Raw genomic sequence first — 22,762 nt, 5'->3', positions numbered from 1 at the left:
ATATATTAGTCTTGTGGTTCAGCTGGGAGGCAAAAGCTGTGGTTTTATTCATACTTAAAAGTTGTGAGCTCTGCTGCATTTTAATGATGCCATTTGAGCTGCCGTGACCAGGGCTTTGCTTGTGAAAATTTACATTAGAGGTGTTCAGCGGGGACATTAAGGAATTAAACCCTGTAATGAAACTTCTCGTAAGAAAAAATTAGGTTTGAGAAACGGATCTGAATGCTCCCTTTAGCTTCACCTCTCCCTCTAACCCCGTCCCCAGCCTGTGCTGTGGGCGATGCTGCCGGCCCTCCTCAGCTGGAGCGCGGCCCGGCACTGCTGCGGGGTTTTGCCGCAGAGCCTGGGTGGGATTTTGAGGCGGCTCCCTCAGGTCCCCCACCTGCTCGCCTGGCTTGGCCTCATTTTGGGGGCTGCAGGCCGGATTCCCCTCCGTGGAGGCCGGAGGCTCGGCTCCCAGCTTGCGCCTGAGGCGCCTGGGCCGGCAGCCATGGCCCCCAGGTGGCGGGGCTGATGGCAAGGCCCCGGCCTGCTTGCGGCCGTCACCGTGCGGCCACCTCAGCTTGAGCTGCTTCGTCTGCCCGGCACCAAGCTGATTGCTCAGCGTGCCTGTAGCCAGAGACTGTTAAGGAGGTGGGGAAAGGGAACTGAGGTGGTTTAAAAATAAATAAATAAATAAATAAATAAACAAAAAGCTCACACACAAACACAAAAACCCCAAACCTCAAGTCAAAGAAAATGAGCGTAGCTAAAACTTCAAAATGTTGTCAGTCACAATAGAGGAGCTATGATATATTGTGTGTGGGCTTTGGGCTTTTTTGCTTGTTTGTTTTTTCCCCCTCCCAGCTTCTATGGAAATGTTTTCCTTTGATGCCACAGCCGAAGTTGAGCAAGGCTGGCTGTTAAGTAAGAGGATGCCTGCCGCTCCTCGGTGGCTGCGGGGCGCTGGGACCCTGTCCCTCTGCCGCAGGAGGGTGGGGAAGCAGAAATGTGGTGCTGACACACAGGCCAGAAGCTGCCTTATTTCAGCAAGACATTGCCATCCCCACCCCCCGCCCCTTCTTCTTATTCTTTTTCTTCTGGCAGTATGCGTAGTTATCGGTTCCTCGTTTTTAACTGGAGTTTCTGCTCTCTAATTCTGTGCTTCCCAGCTCATAGCGGCTGACATCCCCAGGAGCATTGTCACAAATCTGCTGGGTGTAACGATTTTAATGTTTTTGTCATGTCCATTACAATAGGACACAAAACGTACATGTGCATAGCCCCACAAGAGGGGAATGCGGGCAGCTGGTAGAGGACAAAATGCCTTCTCTTCCCATAGTTAATATTGCTCAAGGCGAGTTACTTGATTAAAAAGAGCGAGTAAGCAGAGTCCCTGCCAGGGAAGCTGAGCTGCCCAGGATCGTCACGGAGAAGCCTGAAGAACGTGGTGAGGAATTCAGGCAGGAGTTACACAGGCCTTTCCTTCCAGACTTATTTTTTTAATTTGTCTTTGTGTGAATTTATAAGCATACTCGGTTCATCCAAGACCCTCTAGAAGAAAGCAAGCATCTGTGTGTTGGAAGAAAGCCCTCCAAATCAGCCAAATAACCTTGCAGTTACCTGGACGTTTCATACCCCCAAAACAGGATAGAGGATTATTCTAGTTTTTGTGTTGCTGGTATTGGTAAAGGCGATTCCCACTCATGCTAAGAGAATGGCAAAGTTGACTTTTAAGATTATGCTTACGAATTTACTTTTCACTGTAGTACTTTGTGTTTTCGTATTGTAGTACGTGTACAGACAGTTGATGTGTTTAATTGTTCTGTATACACACTGAGTGAGAATTAGGGAATTTAAGGCTTTGATTTATATTATGGTAGTACTTTTTTTTAATTGCAATAAAAACATAACATACCCTTCACTTACTTGCCAAAAATGAAATTGTAACTCAAACATACAATGCCTGATGTCACTCCTACTCCCTAAATAGCACTCCTTTCATTTTTTAGGAGCTTGTGATGTCATCAGCTGAAGCGAAAACATCTACCTCGTGACCTGGCATGTAAGTGAAGGAGGAACTGATATTTAAAAACAAAAAATGTGTGTGTTGGTGTTTACAATGTGTAAATTGAACCTATATACCTTCAGCATTCAGATACCACCTTTTAAATGAAAGCTTTGTGGATTTTAAAGGAATATAAAGTCTTTTAAAAGAGAGGAAGTCATAAAAGAAGCTGTTAACAGTGAGTGTCCAGCTTGCAGAGGTCCTTGTAATAACTTCAGTTAAAATCTGTTGTGATGTACCCTGTAATACCTAGAAGTTGGTAGGCTTACGGGGAAAAAAATTATACCATTCCAATATTTACATGTGCTGATTCTACTGCTTTTTATTCTGTGTTTTTTTTTCTGGGTATGAATTTTGATAGTTGTGATGAATACATGTTGTGTATGCTGTGATACCCTTCCTAAAAGCAGAAAGTCCAGTTATGCAGAAGGTTTAGGCTCTTTTACGTGTTTGGATACTTCACAGTAGACTTCCCACAGTTTTGTGGCACCTCTTTTTTTTTTTTTTCTTCTTCTTTCCCCTTAAATAAGCAAAAATATTTCTATCCTCTGCATGGGCTTTTTCAGAGACTTTCTTTTTTCCCCGTCTGCCTGCTCTCTGCTTTTCTTTTATGTGGCTGAAAGGATTAAAGTGCAGTCACTGCTTTGAGGGCTGATGTCAGCAGCGAGCTGGGTATTCCTAATTAGTGCCAACACCTGTACCTCATTACGAAGCCTTGTTCAAGCTGCCCGGTGAACCGAGGTAGCTGGTCTCTGTTGCATGTCTCTAATGTGATTATAAACCCCTCTTCTGATGCAAGTTTTATTACTTATTCTACTTTTGGACTGATGTGGAAAGTGAAGCTAAGCTGAGCCATTTGACTGGCTATCAAAGATTATAAGGAGGGGCAAAGAGAGATGATGCAGTCATCTCGGTTTCAAGACTTTTAGTTCAAAGCTTGCTTCTGCTTTGACTGTTTAAAAAAGAAGTGTTTTTTCTAGTTTTCAGTGTCAGATCCTCAGAGTTTAGAGACCAGATCTACAGATTCCAGGCGGGCTCTGAACATGTGAGTGTGGCTGCTGTTGTGCATAACCCACTGATTTTCTGCAAATAGAGCTTTGGCCTTGGCTACTCTTGTACCATCCCTTTGTCTTCAAGGGGTTAGGAGCTAGCAATTCTTCTGCAGACAAAAGCAAGCTCCTTCTCTCCTCCCACCTGATTCTGTATTGTTAGCAGGGCTAAAATGTAATGTGTTTTGCCCTTGCAGTTGAAAATTGTGTTCAACAAATCATGTTGAACAGATTTAACTAATTAAACTAATGACTCAGATGAGATCACTGTTATCCTTTTTTAAACAAATAAATGTTTAAATTTGGTTACTTTTTTCTAACTAGTTCAAGTAGATTTTTAAGAGGTTATCTTACAGAATTCAAACATAGGACAACAAAATTCTGGCTGTGGCTTTGGGTACTTCCCTCTGAGTGAGGAGAGAGGCATAACAACTTTGGATGTGTATCTTGGAAAGGTTTGAGTTGATAAACTTGTAAGAATTCATAGGAGAACACCATGCTAGTTATCCAGACTTGGAAAAATAGAAGGAAATAGAAGTGTAGTGGATTCTTAAACTTCAGACATGGGATTGGAAATGTTGTTAGTGAAGGGATCACATCTCTGTATAGTAGAAGCTGGGGGGGAAGAAGAGGAATAATTAAACAGACTTCTATGTGCATCTCCTTCAGCTTAGAGTTGACCCAGCCATTTTCAACTCCTTGCAGCACATCCTTTTAATTGTTCTCTTACTTTGCGCAAGCTTCACTGCACAACCTGGAAAATGGAGTAAAGACTTGTTGCAACTATGTGTGTCCATAGGTATTTGTCAGAGACTCATGACTTTCAGAATAGAAGTAAACAGATGTATCTCTGTTACTTTGTGGCAGAAATTAAAATGATAAGAAATGCCAGAGTAACAGATTTCAAAGCAGCTGTTTTCCTAAAACAATTCTTTGATAGCTATATGGAAGTTGTGGAGGTTTCACGAGTGAACTTAACAATTCTTAATGGTGATTTTAAAACTGAAGTGTTTTAATGTATACAAGGTAGTACCTGTGCCTCCAGAGGCAATAAGGTAAGGCAGAGACTGTTCTTTGCACGGTTTTGGGGTGCACAACAACAGTTTACATAGCTACACACACATACATACTTGTGTACATGTGTGTATATATACCCACACACGTACATATACACATACATTTCATGTTATTCCAGGATGTTATTTGTTTCTCCTTCCATTCTTTTGCATTCTCCAAAAGAAAATCCTGAATGGATAGTACACTGAGATGCATGTAGAATATATTTGTATAAAATGTTTATTAAATTTGCCTTAAAAACAAACACTGACATACTCGAAGTGACCCAAACTTTTACTTAATCATTTTGTCCAAAATAACTCTCTACGGTGAACAGGGGTTGATAAAGTCAGCTAGGGCAGCAGCTATCAGAATCTTATTGTTGTGCTGTTCGTAGTCAGAATTCTATCTGAAAAATACACTCATTTCAGTATTTACCATGGTCCTATAGACCACTTATCTCACCTCTAGTCCGTCCACAGAGATCAGGTTGGGAACTGATCCATTTAATACTAAAAACAAATAATAATGCATCTCACAGTGGTGACCTGTTACAAGTAAGCCTGGTTTCACAGGAGATCTGTTAGGGAATTAGACCAGTTACAGTGTCTGATATCGGTCAACAGTGGGCATCTAGGGAAAGAAACCATTTTAAAGCTCTAGAGTGCGCTCAATTTCTTGTAAATTTTTGACTTTGGGATTGTGGGGATGGCAGGTTGATGTTGACACATTGTGTTTTATAGCCCCTGTCATCTGTTTGCCTAATTCTCTTCAGTCTGTTTACTTTTCAACCCTTGCAGCATGCCATAGCAATTTTGTATAAAATTACTTTTTTTGCGTTTAATGACTTCTGTTTTAAGTTTGTCTTGTAACTGTGTGTCACCAGTCTTCGGGGCCATGAGGAGCAGTAGTCTCCTCATCCTGTTCGCTGTTCTTTACCACTTGTGGTAGATTTTTCCTGCTCTGCACCGTCTTCTCAGCCTGGCAGTCTCACTCTTCCATCTCTTATCCTAAAGCCGTGGCACGCTCCCCGTGCAGCTGGAGCTTTGTGTTCTGCAAATACTTTTTCTCCAGCGGTGCCAAAGGGAGGGAGGAGACACTCCCTTGCTCTTAGGAAAAATGAGTGACCTATTAGTGTTGCTCATCCACAAAGGCTTTTCCATCTGGCTCTGTGGGTGCCACAGTTGAAACCAGACAGTCTTGTATTAGTGCTCTTCACCTCTGCTCTGGGGCCTTGTTGGAAGGATGCCTCTGGTGTATCAACGTACAGCAGCTCTGAGGGGTGTCCTCATAAAGTAAGTGGTGCTACAGCTGATTTGGGAATGTCCAAGGACCCCATTTTCAGAGGTGTACAACTAACGTGTTTATTTTCATCTACTTAAGACCTTTTACAGCTGTCCCTCAGGCTCTGTGGCGTGTCTGTGTGCCTGTTGACTTGGAGCTGGTGCCGGTGCAGGCACCTGCCTTCAGCCTCCCTCACAGGGACTGGCCCAGGCCTGCTCTGCTCCTGCAGCACAACTGTGGTCTGAGCAACCCGTCAGTTCTGCTGTCCCTCGTGTGGAGACGGCGGTGGTGGAGGAGTTGTCTCAGGTGGCATCAACAGTACAAGGAGGATCTCCACATCTTTCATTGGATGTGAGGGGAGTCATAGCGATGAAAGATGAGGCTAAGGCTGAGGTACTCGATGCCTTTTTTGCCATGGCCATTATTAGTAAAGCCAGTTGTTCTCAGGGTACCTAGCCCACTGATCTGGAAGATGGTGATGGGGAGCCAGATGAAGCCCCTGTAATCCAAAGGGAAACTACAGGTGACCTCCTACATGTTTGAATGTTCTGTATGGGGCCTGACCCTTTCAATAGTTGCCCAGCAGTCCTGGCTAACTGAGGAGGTCCCAGTTGACTGGAGGTGGGTGAATGCCATGCCAACCTATAAGAAGAAGGGCGGGAAGGAGAATCCAGGGAATTTACAGGCCTGTCAGTTTGACCTCGGTGCCAGGGGAGGTTATGCAGCAGATTATCTTGAGTGCCATCACACGGCAGATGAAGGACAATCAGGTGATCAGAAACAGCCATTGTGGGTTTATGAAGGGCAGGTCCTGCCTGACTAACCTCATCTCCTTCTAGGACAAGGTGACCTGCTTAGTAGATGAGGGAAAGGCTGCGAATGTTGTTTACCTGGATTTTAGTAAAGTAAGTGAAGTAAGCAGTTTGACACTTTCCCACGGTGTTCTGGAGAAACTGGCTGCTCGTGGCTTAGCCAGGTGTATCGTTTGCTGGGTGAAGAATTGGCTGGATGTCCGGGCTCAAGGAGCCATAAAGAATGGAGCTCAGTCCAGTTGGTGGCTGGTCACCAGTGACATTCCCCAGGGCTTAGTATTGGGGCCAGTTTTGTTTAATGTTTTTATCAATGGCCTGGATGAGGGGATTGAGCACACCCTCAGTAGGTTTGCTGACAGTACCAGATTAGGCACGAGTGTTGACCTGCTCGAGGGCAGGAAGGTGCTGCAGATGGCTCTGGATAGGCTGTCTCAGGGGTCCGTGTCCAACTCCATGGCATTCAGCAAGGCTAAGTGCTGAGTCCTGCACGTGGGGCACAACAACCCCATGCGGTGCTACAAGCTGAGGGAAGAGTGGCTGGAAAGCTGCCTGGCAGAAAAGGACCTGCGAATGCTGGTTGATAGCTGGCTGAACGTGAGCCGGCAGTGTGCCCAGGTGGCCAAGAAGGCCAACAGCATCCTGTTCTGCGTCAGAAACAGCGTGGCCAGCAGGGCCAGGGAAGTGACTGTCCCGTTATTCGTGGCACTGATGAGGCTGCATCCTGAGTGCTGTGTTCAGTTTTGGGCCACTCACTACCAGAAGGTGTGCAACAGCTGCAGCATGTTGTGGGCTCTTAGCTGTGAATAAAGATGTGGTGAAACACCTCCCTGCTTCCCTGGCTTGTGGGTATTTCTGTTCATCCCTGTACAGGAGTGGATAGCAGATGATGGGACTTGCTTTGGAGTCAGATTTAATATTTCGTAACCCTGCGGCTTTGGCAGATCAGCTGCAATAGATCTCTATCCTCATGGGATGGAAAGGACGTTCTGCATTGTCTGACTCCTTGTATTTAAGTGCAGGTGCTATATAGAAGTGCTTCGGTCTCAGCTTGGCTGTTGGGTGACAAACTGAACCTCGTGGTCGTTTTTACCTGTGTCCTTACTGCTTTCTCAAGTTGTGACACTTTAGAAACCTTGAGCAGGTGCAGTTGTCCCTTGGTCCCCCTTTCAGAGCAGCGTCATCCCCAGTGGACACCAGTTAGGCTCTTCCAGGATGTTGTCTTCCACTTGAGATGGGTGATTTATAGAAGCCTAGAAGGCTAATTATGTTTTTATAAATCTGTTTAAATCTGACTAAAATGTCTTTGGTGTCTTGTGTATTACAGATTGTAGCACATAACATTAAATTAGTTGTCTGGCCATTAAAAGTAATTTGAGTTTAGCGGTTAAGACAAATTTTGTTGTCTTTTTAAACATTTTAAGACCAAAAAGCGCGTTAACAACTCCTTTAAGTTTTTGTTTTGATGTTTTGACATAGAGAACTAATAACTGCACATAAACGTGTCATAAAGTGAAATAGGAGAAAATATAGTGGGATTTCAGTATTCAACTAAAGATTTGGAATATTCCAAATATTTTGAGTCCTGGCTGTGACAGTACGTTCCCTTTAATTGTATCTAATGATCCCCTCGGTGCCATTTTTTATTAGGAAAACTTAAGCATCCAGATTGTTTATTTTAAACTTGTAAATGAAAACCATTTCTTGTCAGATGAGGAAAGAAATGGTCAAATTAACGTTTCCTAATAGGAAAATGTGTTGTTGCTTTCTCTCATCCTTTGAATAGGATATAAAGACACATCTTTATGTTTTCTGCCTTTTTTGCAATCCATTAGGTTTTGTTAGTGATGCAGAACTTTGCAGCAAAGCAGTTAGCCTCTTTAAAGCATTATAGCAAGAAATAAACGAGTCAAAACAGATAAAATATTTAATGCAGGTTACTGTCAGTGCTTTTATCGCTTGAGATTTAGAAAAACAAAACAAGAGCGGTGAAACCTACTTTAATTTTTTATTAGCAAGTACAGAAAAATTACCGGATTATTTTAAGAATCTTGCAGCCTGTGAGAGTTGTTGCCTACGCTGTTGACAGAAAAAACAGGTTTTTCTTAATCCCAAATAGTGCATGTATTTCTGCATTCTTCCTTCGGTGATGGCCCCTAGTCCCCTATCTGTGTTTCCTACCTGAGGCTGTGCCCTAATTTTTTGGCGTTTTGTGTGGCTGTGAGCAGTGCCGCGGGGTGGTGAGGAGCCTGCCCTGGGGCAGCCAGGGAAGGCACCCACTCAAACTCAATATGCTATTTTGGAGGAAATGGCCTTTTTCGTCCAAGTCCCAGCTGATGTTTTAGGAAAAACAGTAGTTCTGCTGTTCAGCAAGTCAGTGTAAAAGCGGTATTGTGTGCAGCAGTGGAAGCTCATCGCAGGGGCTGGAGTCGAGGGAAGTGCAGCCACGTGCACATTTGTGTGTTTGCTTGAATTTTCATCCGTCTGACACTGTCTGTTCCTTGAAATGGATTCTGCTCAGATTCACGTCGTCTTCAGGCTGTTTGTGCTAAAGGTGTACGTGTTTAACAGGCAGGAATATGTCAGTGCCCGCCCAGCTCACCTGGCTGGGCTGTGTGCAGGCCAACGCACATGGCTTTCTTCAGAGAGATGAACGTCAGGCTGTGCTTTCATTCCCGTGCGTGAAGAAAGCAGAGAAGAGAGCGGGATTTAATTTCTCCCCACCTCTTGGGGAGCTCCTGCACGGGTGGTCTACGGACTGCGTGCCTTGCTAGCAATGCACTCATCCAGGGGTGGATTCTGCTCTTTGCAGGCCGTGTGGCAGGAGGCGATGCAGGCAAAGCCACCGCTCGCCCTCCTTCTGTACTCACACGGCACGGTGACCATCAGGGGTAGGGGCACGTTACTAAGTTATTTAATCTTCAGGTTAGAGAGAAATAAAGAAGCAATGTTACTTCTTTCCTGAATTTCCTTCCCTCTGAATTGTTTAACCTTTCAAACCTTTTCATTGCGGCAAATATTGCCAGCCCAAGTTCTGAGTAGGTGTTTTTTTTTTTTTCCAGTTTATATAGCTTTTTTGTGAGATTGGATAGGATATTAAAAAATAATAATAAAAAACCCAAACATGAGTGATCTCTCTTCCTCTAGTTATTTGAAAGGTTGTATTAACTCTACTCATATTTCGTAATTTCCTTGGCAGTTGACTATGAAATTTGACCTATTTAAATGGTTTTACTGTACTACATTTCCTGGAGACCTTTCAAGATAATTTGCTTCCTAATCTAAATTTAACAGTTACATAAACCACGTTTTGGAGACTTGGAGATTTCTACCTGCTGCCTCTGCTTTTTTTTTTTGCACGTAGACAAGCCATATTAAGTACAAAAGTTTAGTCTGAGATTTGCATGTAGCTTGTCATTTTTTTTACATACGTAGATGCTGTTTTTCTTTTTAACAAGACAGAGAAAGTAGGTTATTTTTCATCCCACTTGAAAGTTTCCTTAGAAGCGTGGCCAGTTCCGTTTTGATCAGTCTATTTTAAAATGTAAAGAAATAAAAATCTCACCGCCCTAGTGTGTGTTTGTGTTACAGCTCATTGAATTTCTTGGTTTCCTCTTCCTTCTGTACAGGTCTTCACAGGTACTGAACCTCTCACGTAAGTGTTGAACCCTTCTATTCGACAGAGTGAAGCCGGGAAGGAAGGACTTAATCCCTGGAGGTTCTGTTTTGTTCAGAAATCCCATATGGATTTAAGGATTCATTTTGTATGCTTGTCTCTGGTGTCTCTTGCGTAATGCGCTGTGTGAGTTTGGGCTCAGTGATACCTCATCCTTCTTTCTGCTGCCTCTGTTAGTGGTGTGCGATGCCGAGAGATGTGTCAGGACAAGAGGATAAACTCCTAGTGCTTTATTTGGTAAATGCAGTTCGCTCTGGCACAGACTGAAAAGGGAGAAGGGTTTGTTGCTGGTGTTTCTGCAGGTGTTTGGGGCGCTGAAATTTTGTTAAGTGTTGGCCATTTACATCCACTGCTTGACTGATTTCTTTGAGAGATGTGCAGTAACTAGCTTTTTCAGAAAGGGGAAGTGCTTTTAGTCAGTGCCATGCTGATTTTCCTCGGGGAGAGAGTGGTGGCAGAAGCGAGCGGCTGTGTCTTGGGAAAATACTGGGGTTCATGTAGTGAGGTGATGCCAGGGAGGAGGGTTTCTTCAGCTTTGCTAATTGTTCTCTTCTGGAGTTGTGGCTCTTCTCCGTAGCTGTGGGGGATGATCAGGGATGCATGTCCAGCCCTGAGTGCACAAGGAAGAAGCTCGGCCGGTGTGGAGCGTGGTGCAAGTCAGGAACTGTCCTGGTAACTGCCATCAAAAATGATACCAGAAAATGTTCCTCTGCAGTAGTTGCCTGGAGAGTCAAGCACCTCTTTGCTTGAGATGTGGTGATTTTTTTAACGTCGCTCTTGTGTTTGAGTTTTCATTTAAAAGATCCCTGACGGTGAGCATCTTTGGAATTTGTATTTGTTGTCGTAGAAGTGATCCATCATCTGTTAGTCCTTCTGTTGACTTTAAAAAAAAAAAAAAAAAAAAGCTTTATATCAAAGCATGTTATCTTCCCATTTTTAGTGCTCGTTTCTAAGGTGATCTATGCTTGACCATAAAGCTTGAGCACATTTTGAGTCCATAACCAATGCACCCCTGCTTCCTTTCAGGGTAGTGAGAATTATTACTTGGTGGCTGAGAAATGAGGTGTATGGTTGGGTTGGGTTTTTTTTGAGCCACTTACCTCCTTCGTGCTGTAGTATTTAATTTCTCAGTTGCTTTACACTCATGTTTCTTAGCTTGTGCATGGGAACTACTGGCAAGTTTGAAGTCTGAAAGTAAATTCTCAAGATCCAGACCGAAAGTTCCACAGGCAAATTTGCAGAATGCCGGAGTAAATGCCTGACTCCACAAAGATAAAGGAATTGGAAAGAGGCTGATGGCTTTAGCTGCTCACCGTACGGTTTTTCCATCATGTTCTTAATGACAGCTCATCTCTTCTCATCTCTTTTTTTCTTTATAGTAGCATCTACTTGAGGCAGTTTTCTAAATTATTTTTGAACTATTCTGTGAAAAAAAGGTATTTCTTATACGTTACAAAAAATTTAAAATGGTTTTTCATTTTGCGTGTAAAGATATTTTTTGTTCTGTTTTTGGCATGCCGCATGCCATTCATTATAGCTGGTGTTCTGAGGTTGGGAAAGGGCACTGGCATTCTCCTGAGTTTATTTCTCACCTTCGTATTTGATCCTTTCCTGATCATTCACTCTTCCCTTCATTCACTCTTGAGGCACGTGTTGGGGGGAAAATGAGCCGTGCCCTGTTACTCTAGGCCTGTATCACCGTGGTTTTCAGGGGTGCAGTTAGAAAAGGGGCCAAACCAGGCCGTACGGGAGATTCAGCCCCTCTCGGCGGGATTTTGGTTCTGCTTGTTGGGTCTGGGCTTTTGGTTCACGTGATTGGCCCTTTCTTCCTCCGTTTAGCCGCAACTCGAGTAGGTCGCTCCTCCATTTGGTGGTCGGGGCGCGGTGACAGAGGCTCTCCCGTGAGCAGCGGAGGTGAGGCACGAGGATGCCAAGTCCTGAGCCAGGCGGGGACTCAAGGAGAGCACGGAGCACGTGGATCCTCTTCATAACCTGTCCTCCTGGGCGTGGCGCTCCCGTGATTTGGTGTAGCTCTGTGTGCGCACAGTTACTGTGGTTAATGCTGCCACAAAAAAAAAATCAGGCTGGATTCCGGCGTTATTGCTACGCGGGGCTCTTACCCGGGGTGACTGCTTTTGCTGCCGCTCTCTGCTGTGACGGAGGTGTAAATCTCTTGCCTGAGCTGCTACAAATCCACTGCCCAAGTACAACTTCCCTAAACGTTTTTTCATCACCGTGGAGTGGTTGGCAGAGGTGCGCTTTCTGTTCTTAGGTTGTTTTTTTGTTGTTTGTTTGTTTCTGCGTAAGCTGCCCCTGAAGCAGCCGTCTCCTGCATCTGCTCTCCTCTCCGAGGTGCCCAGGCATTCCCGGCCGCGCCGTGCGTCTCGGCCCCGTGTTTAACCCCGCTTTCGCTGGGCGCTGCCTGTCTCCTCAGCTGGCCGTCTTTAAGACGGAGTGAAGAGGTTTTATTGCTGCATATGTTTATGTAGACTATAAAAGATTAGAGTCGCCTGCCATAAGCTTTCAGCACCTTTTAACAGCTGCTCAAAAATTCATCTGAACATAAAAACGGAGCGCTCGTGTTTCTTGCTAAGCAATGGCAGGGAGGAATGCTGCTGTGCATACCTGCGTGCGTCCTCTCAGCATGTCCCAAGGTCCTGTAACGTGCCCAGAGGTTTGGAAACCAGGCTGTTCAGAGCTGAAGGCTGCTGGCAGAGAAGGTGTTGGCATGGGCAGGGCCTGCTCCTTTCTAGGGAGCTGTGTCCTCCAGGTCAGGCTGCTGCGGTGCACCACGGCTTTGCGGGGGAGAAGCTCTCAAATAGGCAATGCCATTTGAGCTGCTCTTGGCTGAAGCATTTAAGCTGCTGGAGTTGGCAAGATGAAATTGGTCATCTTCATCCCTCATTTCCTAGAGCTTAATTCCAAGTCTGGTGCCACCAAAACACGCACAAAGAACAGCCCTGCTGCCCCAAGTCCTGCCTGCCTGTCACAGAGCTTTTGCCCAGATCTTTGAAGTTTCTTACCTGACTGCTGCCTGCACGGGGCACGGTGAGCGGTGGAAGCGAAACCCCGCAGTGCTTTGGGTCCTCTGTTTTCAACGTAACTCTTCCTGTGTGGTGTGGCTGCCTTGCTTCCCCGGCTTGCTTGAGCTCTGAGAAGGGGAATTAACATGAATTAAGTTGTTTTCTGGTGAGAGTTTGTAGGTGATTTAAGGCTATTAAAGTGTCGCCTTCTGATGCCCTGTCCTGTTAACCACGGATCCCCCTGGTTAAATACCTGACTCGGAGGTGCTGTGTGTATACCCAGCTGAAAAATACATTCATCACTTCCCTTTTCAGCTTCCAGTAGTGTGGGCAATGTCTTTCTATAAAAGATAGATCAAAGGGTAGTTTTAAACTTTGATTACTGTATCTAAATGCACTGATCAAACTCACGCTCTTAAGTATAAAGGCTGCTGAAAATTTCCACTAAATTAAACAATTCTGCTGCAAACAGTTCAGTTGCAATCTTCAAAGCCTTTGGATAGGCTTTTCTTATCCGGAAATCCTGTTTATCCCACGGTCTTTGGATAATCTCAAGACCCATTGTACAGTAACTAATGTGCAGGGTTTAACAAGCGGGCTATTTAGCCGTGCTTTTTTTTTTTTTCTTTTTCCTTTAGGCAGCGTGGGGTTTGGTTTTGTTGAAGAGGTGCAGATCCTCACTGATACCCTCCATGGCTTGTCAAACTTCTCAGAGCCAAACTCTTAGGTCCCCCAAGTTGTGACCGGATGATTTCAGTGCCGTCGGTCAGCATTTTGGGGAATTATCCCCCTTTAACGTCTGCCTTTCACTTTACGTGGGCGCCTTCGGGCTCGTTTTTCCTCCCCTTGCAGGTGAGCTGCGTTTTGCACCCACGCCTGGCCGTGCTGCGGCCGCCCAGCCAGCTCTGCTCAGCAAGGGGGCTGGAGGGTGCTCGCTGCCGCAGGCACTGCTGCGGTTTCACGCCCGACAGCTCTTCTTTCGGGGGACTTCTGCCTTTGGGGTGCTGGGGTCGTGCGAGTCGGCAGGGCCCACGCAGCCTGTCGTCTTCTGATGGTCGCCGTCAACTCTTTTTTTCTCTCTAGGATGCGTCAGGATGAAACGCCACAGGCATCTGAGCACCAGTGACAGTTCAGACAATGAGAGTAAGTAGCGTGTTGTAGTTTTTCTTTGGTCTGTCACCCCCTTGTGGTTTCCTTCTGTGGTTTGAGGGCAAACTGTTTCACCTCCCATAATTAAAACAATGTTTCTTGCTTGATTTTTTCTTGCCTTCCCTGTTGTTCTGTGTTCTGAATCCTGTTACGGGAGGAAAAGGAGGCGAAGGATCCTGTAAACTTGGGGGGGTGTTAAGTCTGCTTAGCATTTGAGGAGAAATTTGTGTGCCTTTCCATTTCAGAGCTGCGAAAAATAAATCTGTAATTCAGGAGAAGTTTTGCTGCCCAGAGGAAGTTTTCGTATGGCTAGGGCCATACAAAAGTCCTGCTGTCTCATGCGGTACAGACCCTCAGCCTTAAGTCCGAGCTGTCTGAACATTTACATGTTGCAGTATCTTACACTGGTTCTTCATCTTTTACACCGTGGTCTGGTAGACAAGTCAGTGAAGTTCTGTTCTAAAAGTTCCTTGGCACATGTCTGGCTGAGGTTGCACCTTCCTTGTGCCTGCAAAGAAACTCTACATGGCAGGGTCTCTTTGTTTCTTAGGAACCCGTGCCCATCTAATAATGCTATGTGTAATGAGGATTCGTTGCCATATTTGCTACAACCCAGCAATGTACTGAACTAGCATCGTGCCCAGGAACGTCTAGACATCACACTGTACTTTTCTGCATCTCTCATCAACACCCTTTAGTATCGTTGCTTTTTTTTTTTCACTTTGTTTTTCTAGCACTTGCAAGCTCTGTCCTTAGTTTTGCTCCTCCTTCCACTTCTGTTAGAAAGGAAATGAGGGAAAGCGGTCTGCATGCTTGTTTCTGTTTACTCACACTTGTACCGGGCAGAGCAGAATGTACCCATAAACTCGGTGTGCTGTGGTTTCACAAAGAACAAGTGAAACAGGAGGAGCTGTAATCAAGCCTACAGACTGCAGAAGAGCTTTTTGCCCACATCTTGTCAAGAATTATCATAATTCAGGAGATTGGAGTGCCTTGTGTTTCACCGAGCAATTAAATGAATTGAAGCGAGCTGTAATGGTTCTGCTTCTCATTTCTTTTCTTTTTTTTAACAGGTCCTTCCACTTCCTTTTCTTCTTGTTCTAAATACAGGAGCAAGTCAAAAACACCAGCAAATGAACAAAAGAAACCTGCTGAGGTAAGAACCAGGGTTGAAGATTGGTTACCGGTAGTTTTTTGTCATGTATTTTTCAAGTTTCTAAGGCTTGAAATCGCGAGCTTTGAACCGGTGCCAGCGCGTTAGTTACCTGTCAAATTCTCCGTGACACCGTTTTTCCTCACCATGTGAGTAATGCAGGAGCTCCAGTGTTTGATGTCCCAAAATGACTTATGGCTTTGCAGACGGTAACTTGTGGTTCTTTATTCCCCTGAAATATAGTGTCTTTTTGAAATTGAAAAAGCTGGGATGGTCTTGTGATTTGAGAGCGAAGGAAGTGGTGTGTGTGTGTGTGTGTGTATGGGAAGGCTTTCTTCTTTCTGCTATAGGATGAAACAAGAACACCCCACTGGGCAGGTTACGTATGAACAGTGCTTAATCATCATCTGCCACTTTCTCACTCTTGTGGTTACCTTTAGTAAGGATTTTAATTGCCATCCCTACCCGTTACACCTATCACCGCTGTCGCTGGATCGATATGCACTACTTGAGTCCCTTTTCCTTCAGCGCTTGTGTGCAGTACGGTGCTCCGATCCACCCTAGCAACCATCGCCACCGATTGCCCTTTTTGGGGAGGATTTTGTTGTCTGCCTTTTCCTCCAGATTTGATGCTTGCTTTCTCAAGGACTGAAGTCAGATAACGACTGCAAATGGGAAAATGTTTCTTGTAGTTAATTCCCCTTGCTCGCTGTCACGTCCCCTCCAAATGCATCCTTCAGCATGCTGGTATGACTGTTGATGCCCGAGGTTACTGAGAAAAAGACTGACAAAACATACTTTGCTTCTGTAGAATTTAAAACCGAGAGTTATGTCCCAGAAGCAATTTTTTGTACCATAACAGCAGCTTTTTAGCTGCTTAGATGCTACTGTGAGAGGCTGCATAAACATAAAGGTTGTGTTCATATAGCAAAAGCTATTCAGCAAACATGCTTCATGCTTCCTTTTTTGAATGCTGCTTCCCAGACAAATTTGGTTTGGTAGGAGCAAGGTTTCAGAACGTGTCCTTTCTTTGGAAGCTTAAATTTTATCATGAGTTATTTGAAGAAAACACGCTGATTCATTCCGAAAAGGGAATCTTGCGTGAGTGTTTCCACACAACCAAAATTGGCCAGAACTAGCTTTATAATGTCTGTTTACAGCCCCCACGAAGGTAAAGAAAAACCTACCACGCTTTTTACCTTTAAAGTGTTGATCTTTGAGGCTTACGGTTCCGTGAGAATTTTAATGTTAAAACAGCTCATGGCTACGGAGGTCTTGAAATTGTTGCTCACGTTTGTCGTCACAGCAGCTTTGTTGCTTGCCAAGCTGGGCAAATGGGGACAGAAACAAATACATTGCCAGCCGCGTGCTGTTTCAAGTACACCTCGGTGCCCAGTCCCTTCTCCCTGCCAACTTTCTTCTCTCTCTTCTTCCTAAGGATGCTCCCATTACTGCTTTCTTTCGCTTCGCTCCATTCTGTCTTCATGCATGTGTGTGTGTATAAACAGTTATGAAGATGTGGTCCATGTATACAGCTTACATTTTTTTTATTTACATAACTTACAGAAATTAAAAGGAGCAGTGCTTTCAGTTCTTGTGATCTTCTTTGCTGCTTTCTACCTATTCCAAGATAAAATCTTGAACCCTTTATTGCTTGATAAATATGAAAATTTGAAGAACAAAATTTGGAATATACATTTTGAATAAAAAAAGAAATGTAATTTATAACATCATTCCAATAATGATGGCATTTTTCTGGCGTCTTTTGTTTGAGAGTCCCCCTTCACAGTTTAAAAAAAAAAAAAATAGAAAAAAAATCTTAGATGATGTCCTCTTCTGGAGGAGTGTCCCAGGTGCAATATTGCAATATTCCCCCCTCCCCACAAAAAAAAAATAAATAAAGAAGAGGAGTGGATGGGAAGGTGGTGGTAATGATCTCTACCTCTCATGCATAATACTCTTGGCTATCCTTCCAATTTTTCCTTTCCTTGTGCTGGAAGCAAGCGCTCCTTCCAACCCCTAGAAAAGCATATGCTGGAGATTTCATGCAACGGTATACTACATGAAATGCTGTTGTCAGCAGAGCATTGAAATTGATTGTTAATGCACCAACTGGTGACAAGGGTGTAAAGCAAACCTTCCTACCACATACCCTTCAAAAAAAAATCATGTTACAGTAATTCTGCAAGTTTCTTTGTGGTAATAGTTGTCTAATATCTATTGGATAGAAATTGAAAATTTCAGGCTGACAGCATCCCTTTAGCGAGGGATCTCTTTAGCAAGTTGGCAGTGCTCTCCTTTCATTCACCTCTGCTTGCCAGGCAGCAGACGTTTCTTGAGTTAGTGATGCAGAAAATCTAAAAGGTCAAAGCTATAAATAGCTGTTTGGGAATATTTTTGCTCGTGGTCTTCATACATTAATTTTTCTTTCGTGCCAGTAAGCCTGGCTTTCTCAATTATATTGTGTGTGGATACATAGGCTTTTTTTCTACTTTCTCAGCCACCTCCAGTCCAAGTGTTCTCCAGTATTTGGGTTTCCTCTTCAAATAAAAGCTCATTTTCAATATTGTGACCGACAGGTTAGTATATTTGTCAGCTGCTTCACAGGACATGTTTGTAGTGGCCGTGCTCCTCTGTAAAAAAAAAAAAAAAAAAAAAAAAAAAAAAAAAAAAAAAAACAAAGTTGGCTGTGGCTGAGGACTGCTCTGCCTTGCATTGCCTCTCATGGCTTCAGGAGGGAAGGCAGGTGGAAGGGACGTTACTGCGTGGGACCTGAGGCCCGCTTACCCCACTCTTCTCCTTGAGAAGATGGTGAAAGTAAGGCAAGCCTGTGATGGTGCTTCCTCAGAACACGCTGTTTGCCTTGGTGACTTCAGAAAGGAGACTGCAGCTCTTTCTCTTGTGCTCCTCTTGAGTTGTAATCTATCGCAAACAACTGAAATGGTAACTTTAAGCTATCTGCTGTAGTGTTTACTTTGAACAGCAAAACAGTGTTAAGGTTACGGGCACACCAGTAGCGTAAGTCAGAACAGTTTTTTCAGATCTTTGTGATGATGTTGGCCGTGGGCAATGTGCAGAGTTGCCCCTTATGGGCTCGAAGCCGGACAAGAGCGACTCACAGGTCTGAACGGTAGGCTGCGTGGGAGTAGCAGGGTAGGAGGCATTTGGATGCCTGGCTCAGCATGAAACCTGTACTTTGCTGTTTCCTGTCTCCTTGGAAGCTGCAGCAGAAAACCATGGCAGAACAGTTGAAATCATTTTTGCAGGGAAAACCTATTAGCTGGCCCATGCTGAATGACTGACCATTTCTTTTCCCTCAGGCTAGGGGGGGCACAAAAGAGCCAAAGAGATTTATGTGACACTCAAGCTTATGTTTTGTTTTGTTTTGTTTTCAGTCTTCCCACCCTCTCTAAACTGTAGAAGAGGTAAGTTAGGATTGTGTGGTGTTTTTTTTTTTTAAGCCCTGCCCGTCTAAGGTGGCAGTATTTTACCTCTCCTTGCAAATAGGGTTCCGAATCCCACAGCAATAGTAGTTTTTAATCCCTCGTTGCTGATAGCGACAGCTGTGTTATGTGAAATGTAGCTTGTCTTCCCCAAGTAAATGGTCTGCTTTCATTACTGGGGTATGTGAAACTTTTTTTAGTGGCATTTAACTGTCACATAAATTGTAGGTCTTGATCCTGAGGAGCACCCTGCAAGATTAGACTCTGAGCAGAAAATGGATTCTTTTTGCAGTTGGAAAGTGGTTGGTTTTGTTCTGTGGATGAATGGGCAATATGATTAAATCATATAGTTTGGCATGTCCCATGCATAATAGAAGAGGAGACTGTCACCTTTCCGTGTGTGCTTTAGAAGATTCTGAATTAACTGCAACAGCTTGGACATCTCTGCGGGCTTCTCAAGACCTCTGGTCAACATACCTTACTCGTTTTAATGAGCTGGTTTTTAGCCTGCATGGGTTAATTGATTAAAAAACTAATAATGCTTTCATCTAAATCAGAGGTGCAACCTGGCCGGTTTGGGTTTTTTTGATCTTTTTGCTTTGAGATACCATCTCAAGATATTTGAACTCCTTAGCAAGAGGTGGCCGGAATGCACAAGGGCATGGAAAAGTTTGCTTGTGATAAGGCTGAGCTGTTTTACCTTTGGGACTGAATAAGCAGGCATAATAGTAAAGTTTGAATGGTCTGGAAAAAGCAGTGGTGGAGCTTCGGTCCTGCCTGTCCTCGTGAAGGAGGAATGGGGGAGGAAAGGTGGGAGAATATGAATGAGGCCAAAAGTTAGGAAGTCTGCTGGAATTAATAGGATGTCCTTTTCCGTGCACCATGTAATTAGACTGTGAAGCTCATCTGCATAGGAAGTTGTTGAGACTGAGAATTAAACATGATTAAAAAAGGAATTAAACGGATGGTAACGAGTACAGATTTTTCTAAATATCTTGTTTAATTAATACCATTTTTAAAAATTGATTGTTGAGATGAATCCTCAAATCCAAAGTTTATGTCTGATTAGCAACCGGGGGAAACTTGATGTGTTCTTACACAGCTCTCGCATGTTCTTCTGGCTCGTGAGATGGTGCTGTCAGAGATACCAGAGATATGACATTAGGTGGGGTTGATTTAGTGTCTGATTTCCTGGTTTTTCCTATAAACACTTGTAAAGGAGGCTGAGAAGATTAATGGCTGCTCCAAAGAAAAGTGCAATATTTCATTTGCTCGAGTCCTGGCTAATCCTTGAAAATAGTTTTAGGGAGTAGGAATTTGAAGATTAGGATTTACTGCAGGGCACGGCCAAATTATTTAGATGTTTGAGAAGTACAAGTTTAATGCTACACTTCTGTCTGCTTTAGCTGTTTTAACATCGTTAGTTTTTCGGTGCAGTCAGTATACATGCCTGGAACTGTAGCTTCGTTGCTGTTTTACAATTATTTTGACTTCTCTTTGCTTTGCTACAATACAAACCAACCAACCGTTCCTGTCTTGAGACTCCGGTCTCCTTTGTAATAAGGTGCCTTAGATTAGAAATTAACACCCAGGTTGCAATGTATTAATGAGACAAAATCTACCTAGCAAGATGAGCCCGCTAAATTTTGGAAAGTGGTTTGTCCCTTACAACTTCGTCCTCTGTAGATGGGCAGTCTTTGGCAGATGTGAAACTTCTATGCAAAGATTAGGTGTGTTAGATTAGATTATCTGTACTCAGATATTATGTGGCTGCATTATGCTTGTATTAGGTCTTACTACAATTTGTCTACCGTGTTATTTATGTAGTGATTTTAGGTATAAACTGATGCTTCTTAAGTGTCTTTAATTTTTGCTGATGGTGTTAAACGTGAGAGTTACAACAGGACAGTAAGCTTTGCTTATGGGTGACTTTGGAATGAAAAAGAAGATAATTGTGGAGGTGTATAAAAACTGACTGAAAACCTGATGGAAAATTTGTGTTCTTACATACTTTACTCTGCATTTTAGAGACAATGCTTCCTGTTGGATGGGTAGTTGGCACATGGAATTTCATCATTGGCCTTCAAGATGGGTTGTGAAGGAGATGCAAAAATAGGAAGACTACTAGCCATATTTCAGCTTCCTCTTTTAGAGAGGATACTGAGGATATTTCTGAGGTTATGCTTCTGGGGGAATCTGGGTGGGGGGAGGCATATTTTTTCCCTCCTGCCTTTTAAAAATCACTACTTTTCTGGGCCAGTCAGTCTTCTTGATTCTAGACAGCGGGCATAAGGAAATGAAATGTGTACTGCTGACTCCTTAGGGGCTCTGCCAGGCACCAGGGGAAGCCTAAGGAGTGAAGCACTTAGATTCAATCCAGGAGAAATCCTGCTTTAATTGTAACAGCAGCAGTGTGTTTAACACGTACTTTACTTAAACCTCTGCCACGTGGTTCCCGGTGGTGGCCTACATGGCCATGGGAGCACCTTACCGTCGTGAGGTTCTGTAGGTAGGTGGTCACATACTGAAAAGCTCACTGTCACAAGAAGAAATACGATTTTTCTTACCATTTTTAAGAGGTGACCCAATCCATTCGCTCTCACTGACGCATGCATTTGGACAAGATAAGTTGAATGAGCAATAGGAATGGTCGCTGCCGGTAGAAGCTTGGGGGCGGGGGGGATATTAAATTAGGTCTTTGACTCTCATTTTGTTGTTGTTGTTGTGTTTTGTTTTTTTTTTTGAGGGGGGAAGGAGGTTTTGGTTCCCCCTCTCCCCCCAGATGTGGCTTTAGGTTTGCATTGATCACAAACAAAATGTTCCTGAGGTCTGTGCAGATCTGATATTTGCGTGGCTCAGTGAAGATGGAGGTTGTAGAAGGCTGTTGTGTGGTTAAGACCCAGTCTCTGTCTTTGATGCTAATGTTTCACTATAATTCTCCATAGCATTGCATGTGCCCCCTCGATATCTTTAGCAGATAAGGATATTGCACAGAAAGTAATATTCTTTGGTGGATAGCCTTGATCTATTCCCCGAGTCAGCGCAGGGGGGAGGGTCATGTGAGGAAGATTATATGTCGAATTTTCATGGTGCTTGCAGAAGGAGTTCATGTTGAAGTCAGACAGCTTTTCGTGCCACATTTACAAACTCCTGATTCAAGAAGTTCATCTTCCTTAGACGTACTCTTGTAGCATAATTTACAAGTAGGACTAAGAAGTCTGAAAAACAAACAAAATACGTGAACCATATCTTTCCATCCACAGGCCCATGATCTCACTGTAGCTTGGTGTTGGTGCCATGGAGGAGTAGAGCATGCTTATTGTGGAGAATTTTTGTAGGATTTAGGCTGTAAAGGCTTAGAGACAACAGTGTGTCTCTGCAGCAGTGCCTAAGTTGTTCTCATTGCTTCAGCAAATCTTTTCAGACTTTACTGCAGAGCAAAAAGACCAGAGAACAAGGTTTCTTCTTCTAAATTGGAGTCCCAGCTTTAAAGTGTGAAAAAAAATTTTACAGTTTCTCAACAAAACGCTTGGTATTTTTATTGTGACATAAGCAAGCGTGTTTTTCATTGACTTCATTCAGACAAATTGCTGCACCATTTTCAGCCGAAACTTTAAAGCTCCTGGCAGCTACATGACAGGAGAGTTTCAGACCAAACAGTCTCGCACGGTAAGGAGGGCTGAAATTCATCTCTTCCTTCACGCTTTCCAGTGCCAAAAATACTTTTTAAATATCCCACTGTCACAATAACTTCCGAGGGGGCTTCCAGCAGGTGGATGACCTTGATCAGCTGGCGTCTGGCAGCTGTAGCTCCTCTGGGCAGAGACCTCCTGCGTGAGGTACAAGATGCATGGCGTGGGCCGAGCCTCCTCACGCGACGGGTCACACATCCTCCTAGATGGATGGGGACGCAGTCCTAGCCTAGGCATGCTCATTATTGAGCTTTTCTCAATTTGTGTGATATTACAGATGATGCTAAAATACAGCTGAAGGCTTGTGTTTTATGTGTGGCTAGAAATGTAAAAGTTTTGGGGTGACTGACGCTCAGTGGTGTGACTGAAAGATGAGCACTG

General features: G+C 43.9%; 1 protein-coding gene across 7 annotated transcripts in view; it reads left to right on the top strand.

Moving 5' to 3' along the window:
• The window catches only part of JADE3 (jade family PHD finger 3), a 60,122-nt gene that overhangs the window by 14,150 nt on the left and 23,210 nt on the right, over positions 1–22,762 (top strand). For 3 of the 7 annotated variants that reach the window (XM_040535102.1, XM_040535120.1, XM_040535127.1), the window contains exons 2-4: positions 1,992–2,044; positions 14,028–14,087; positions 15,167–15,249. In XM_040535102.1, coding sequence (XP_040391036.1) covers positions 14,039–14,087; positions 15,167–15,249 — 132 coding nt within the window. In that variant the 5' untranslated portion in view covers positions 1,992–2,044; positions 14,028–14,038. Of the gene's footprint in view, positions 1–1,991; positions 2,045–9,874; positions 10,048–14,027; positions 14,088–15,166; positions 15,250–22,762 lie in introns of all 7 variants that reach the window. The other 4 variants (XM_040535145.1, XM_040535155.1, XM_040535112.1 and 1 more) reach the window with 2 other exon arrangements.

The sequence above is a fragment of the Cygnus olor genome, chromosome 1 (assembly GCF_009769625.2).
Source record: "Cygnus olor isolate bCygOlo1 chromosome 1, bCygOlo1.pri.v2, whole genome shotgun sequence".
NCBI lineage: Eukaryota > Metazoa > Chordata > Aves > Anseriformes > Anatidae > Cygnus > Cygnus olor.
Note: the sequence above shows the minus strand (reverse complement) of the source record. Positions and strands in the feature narration are given on the sequence as shown.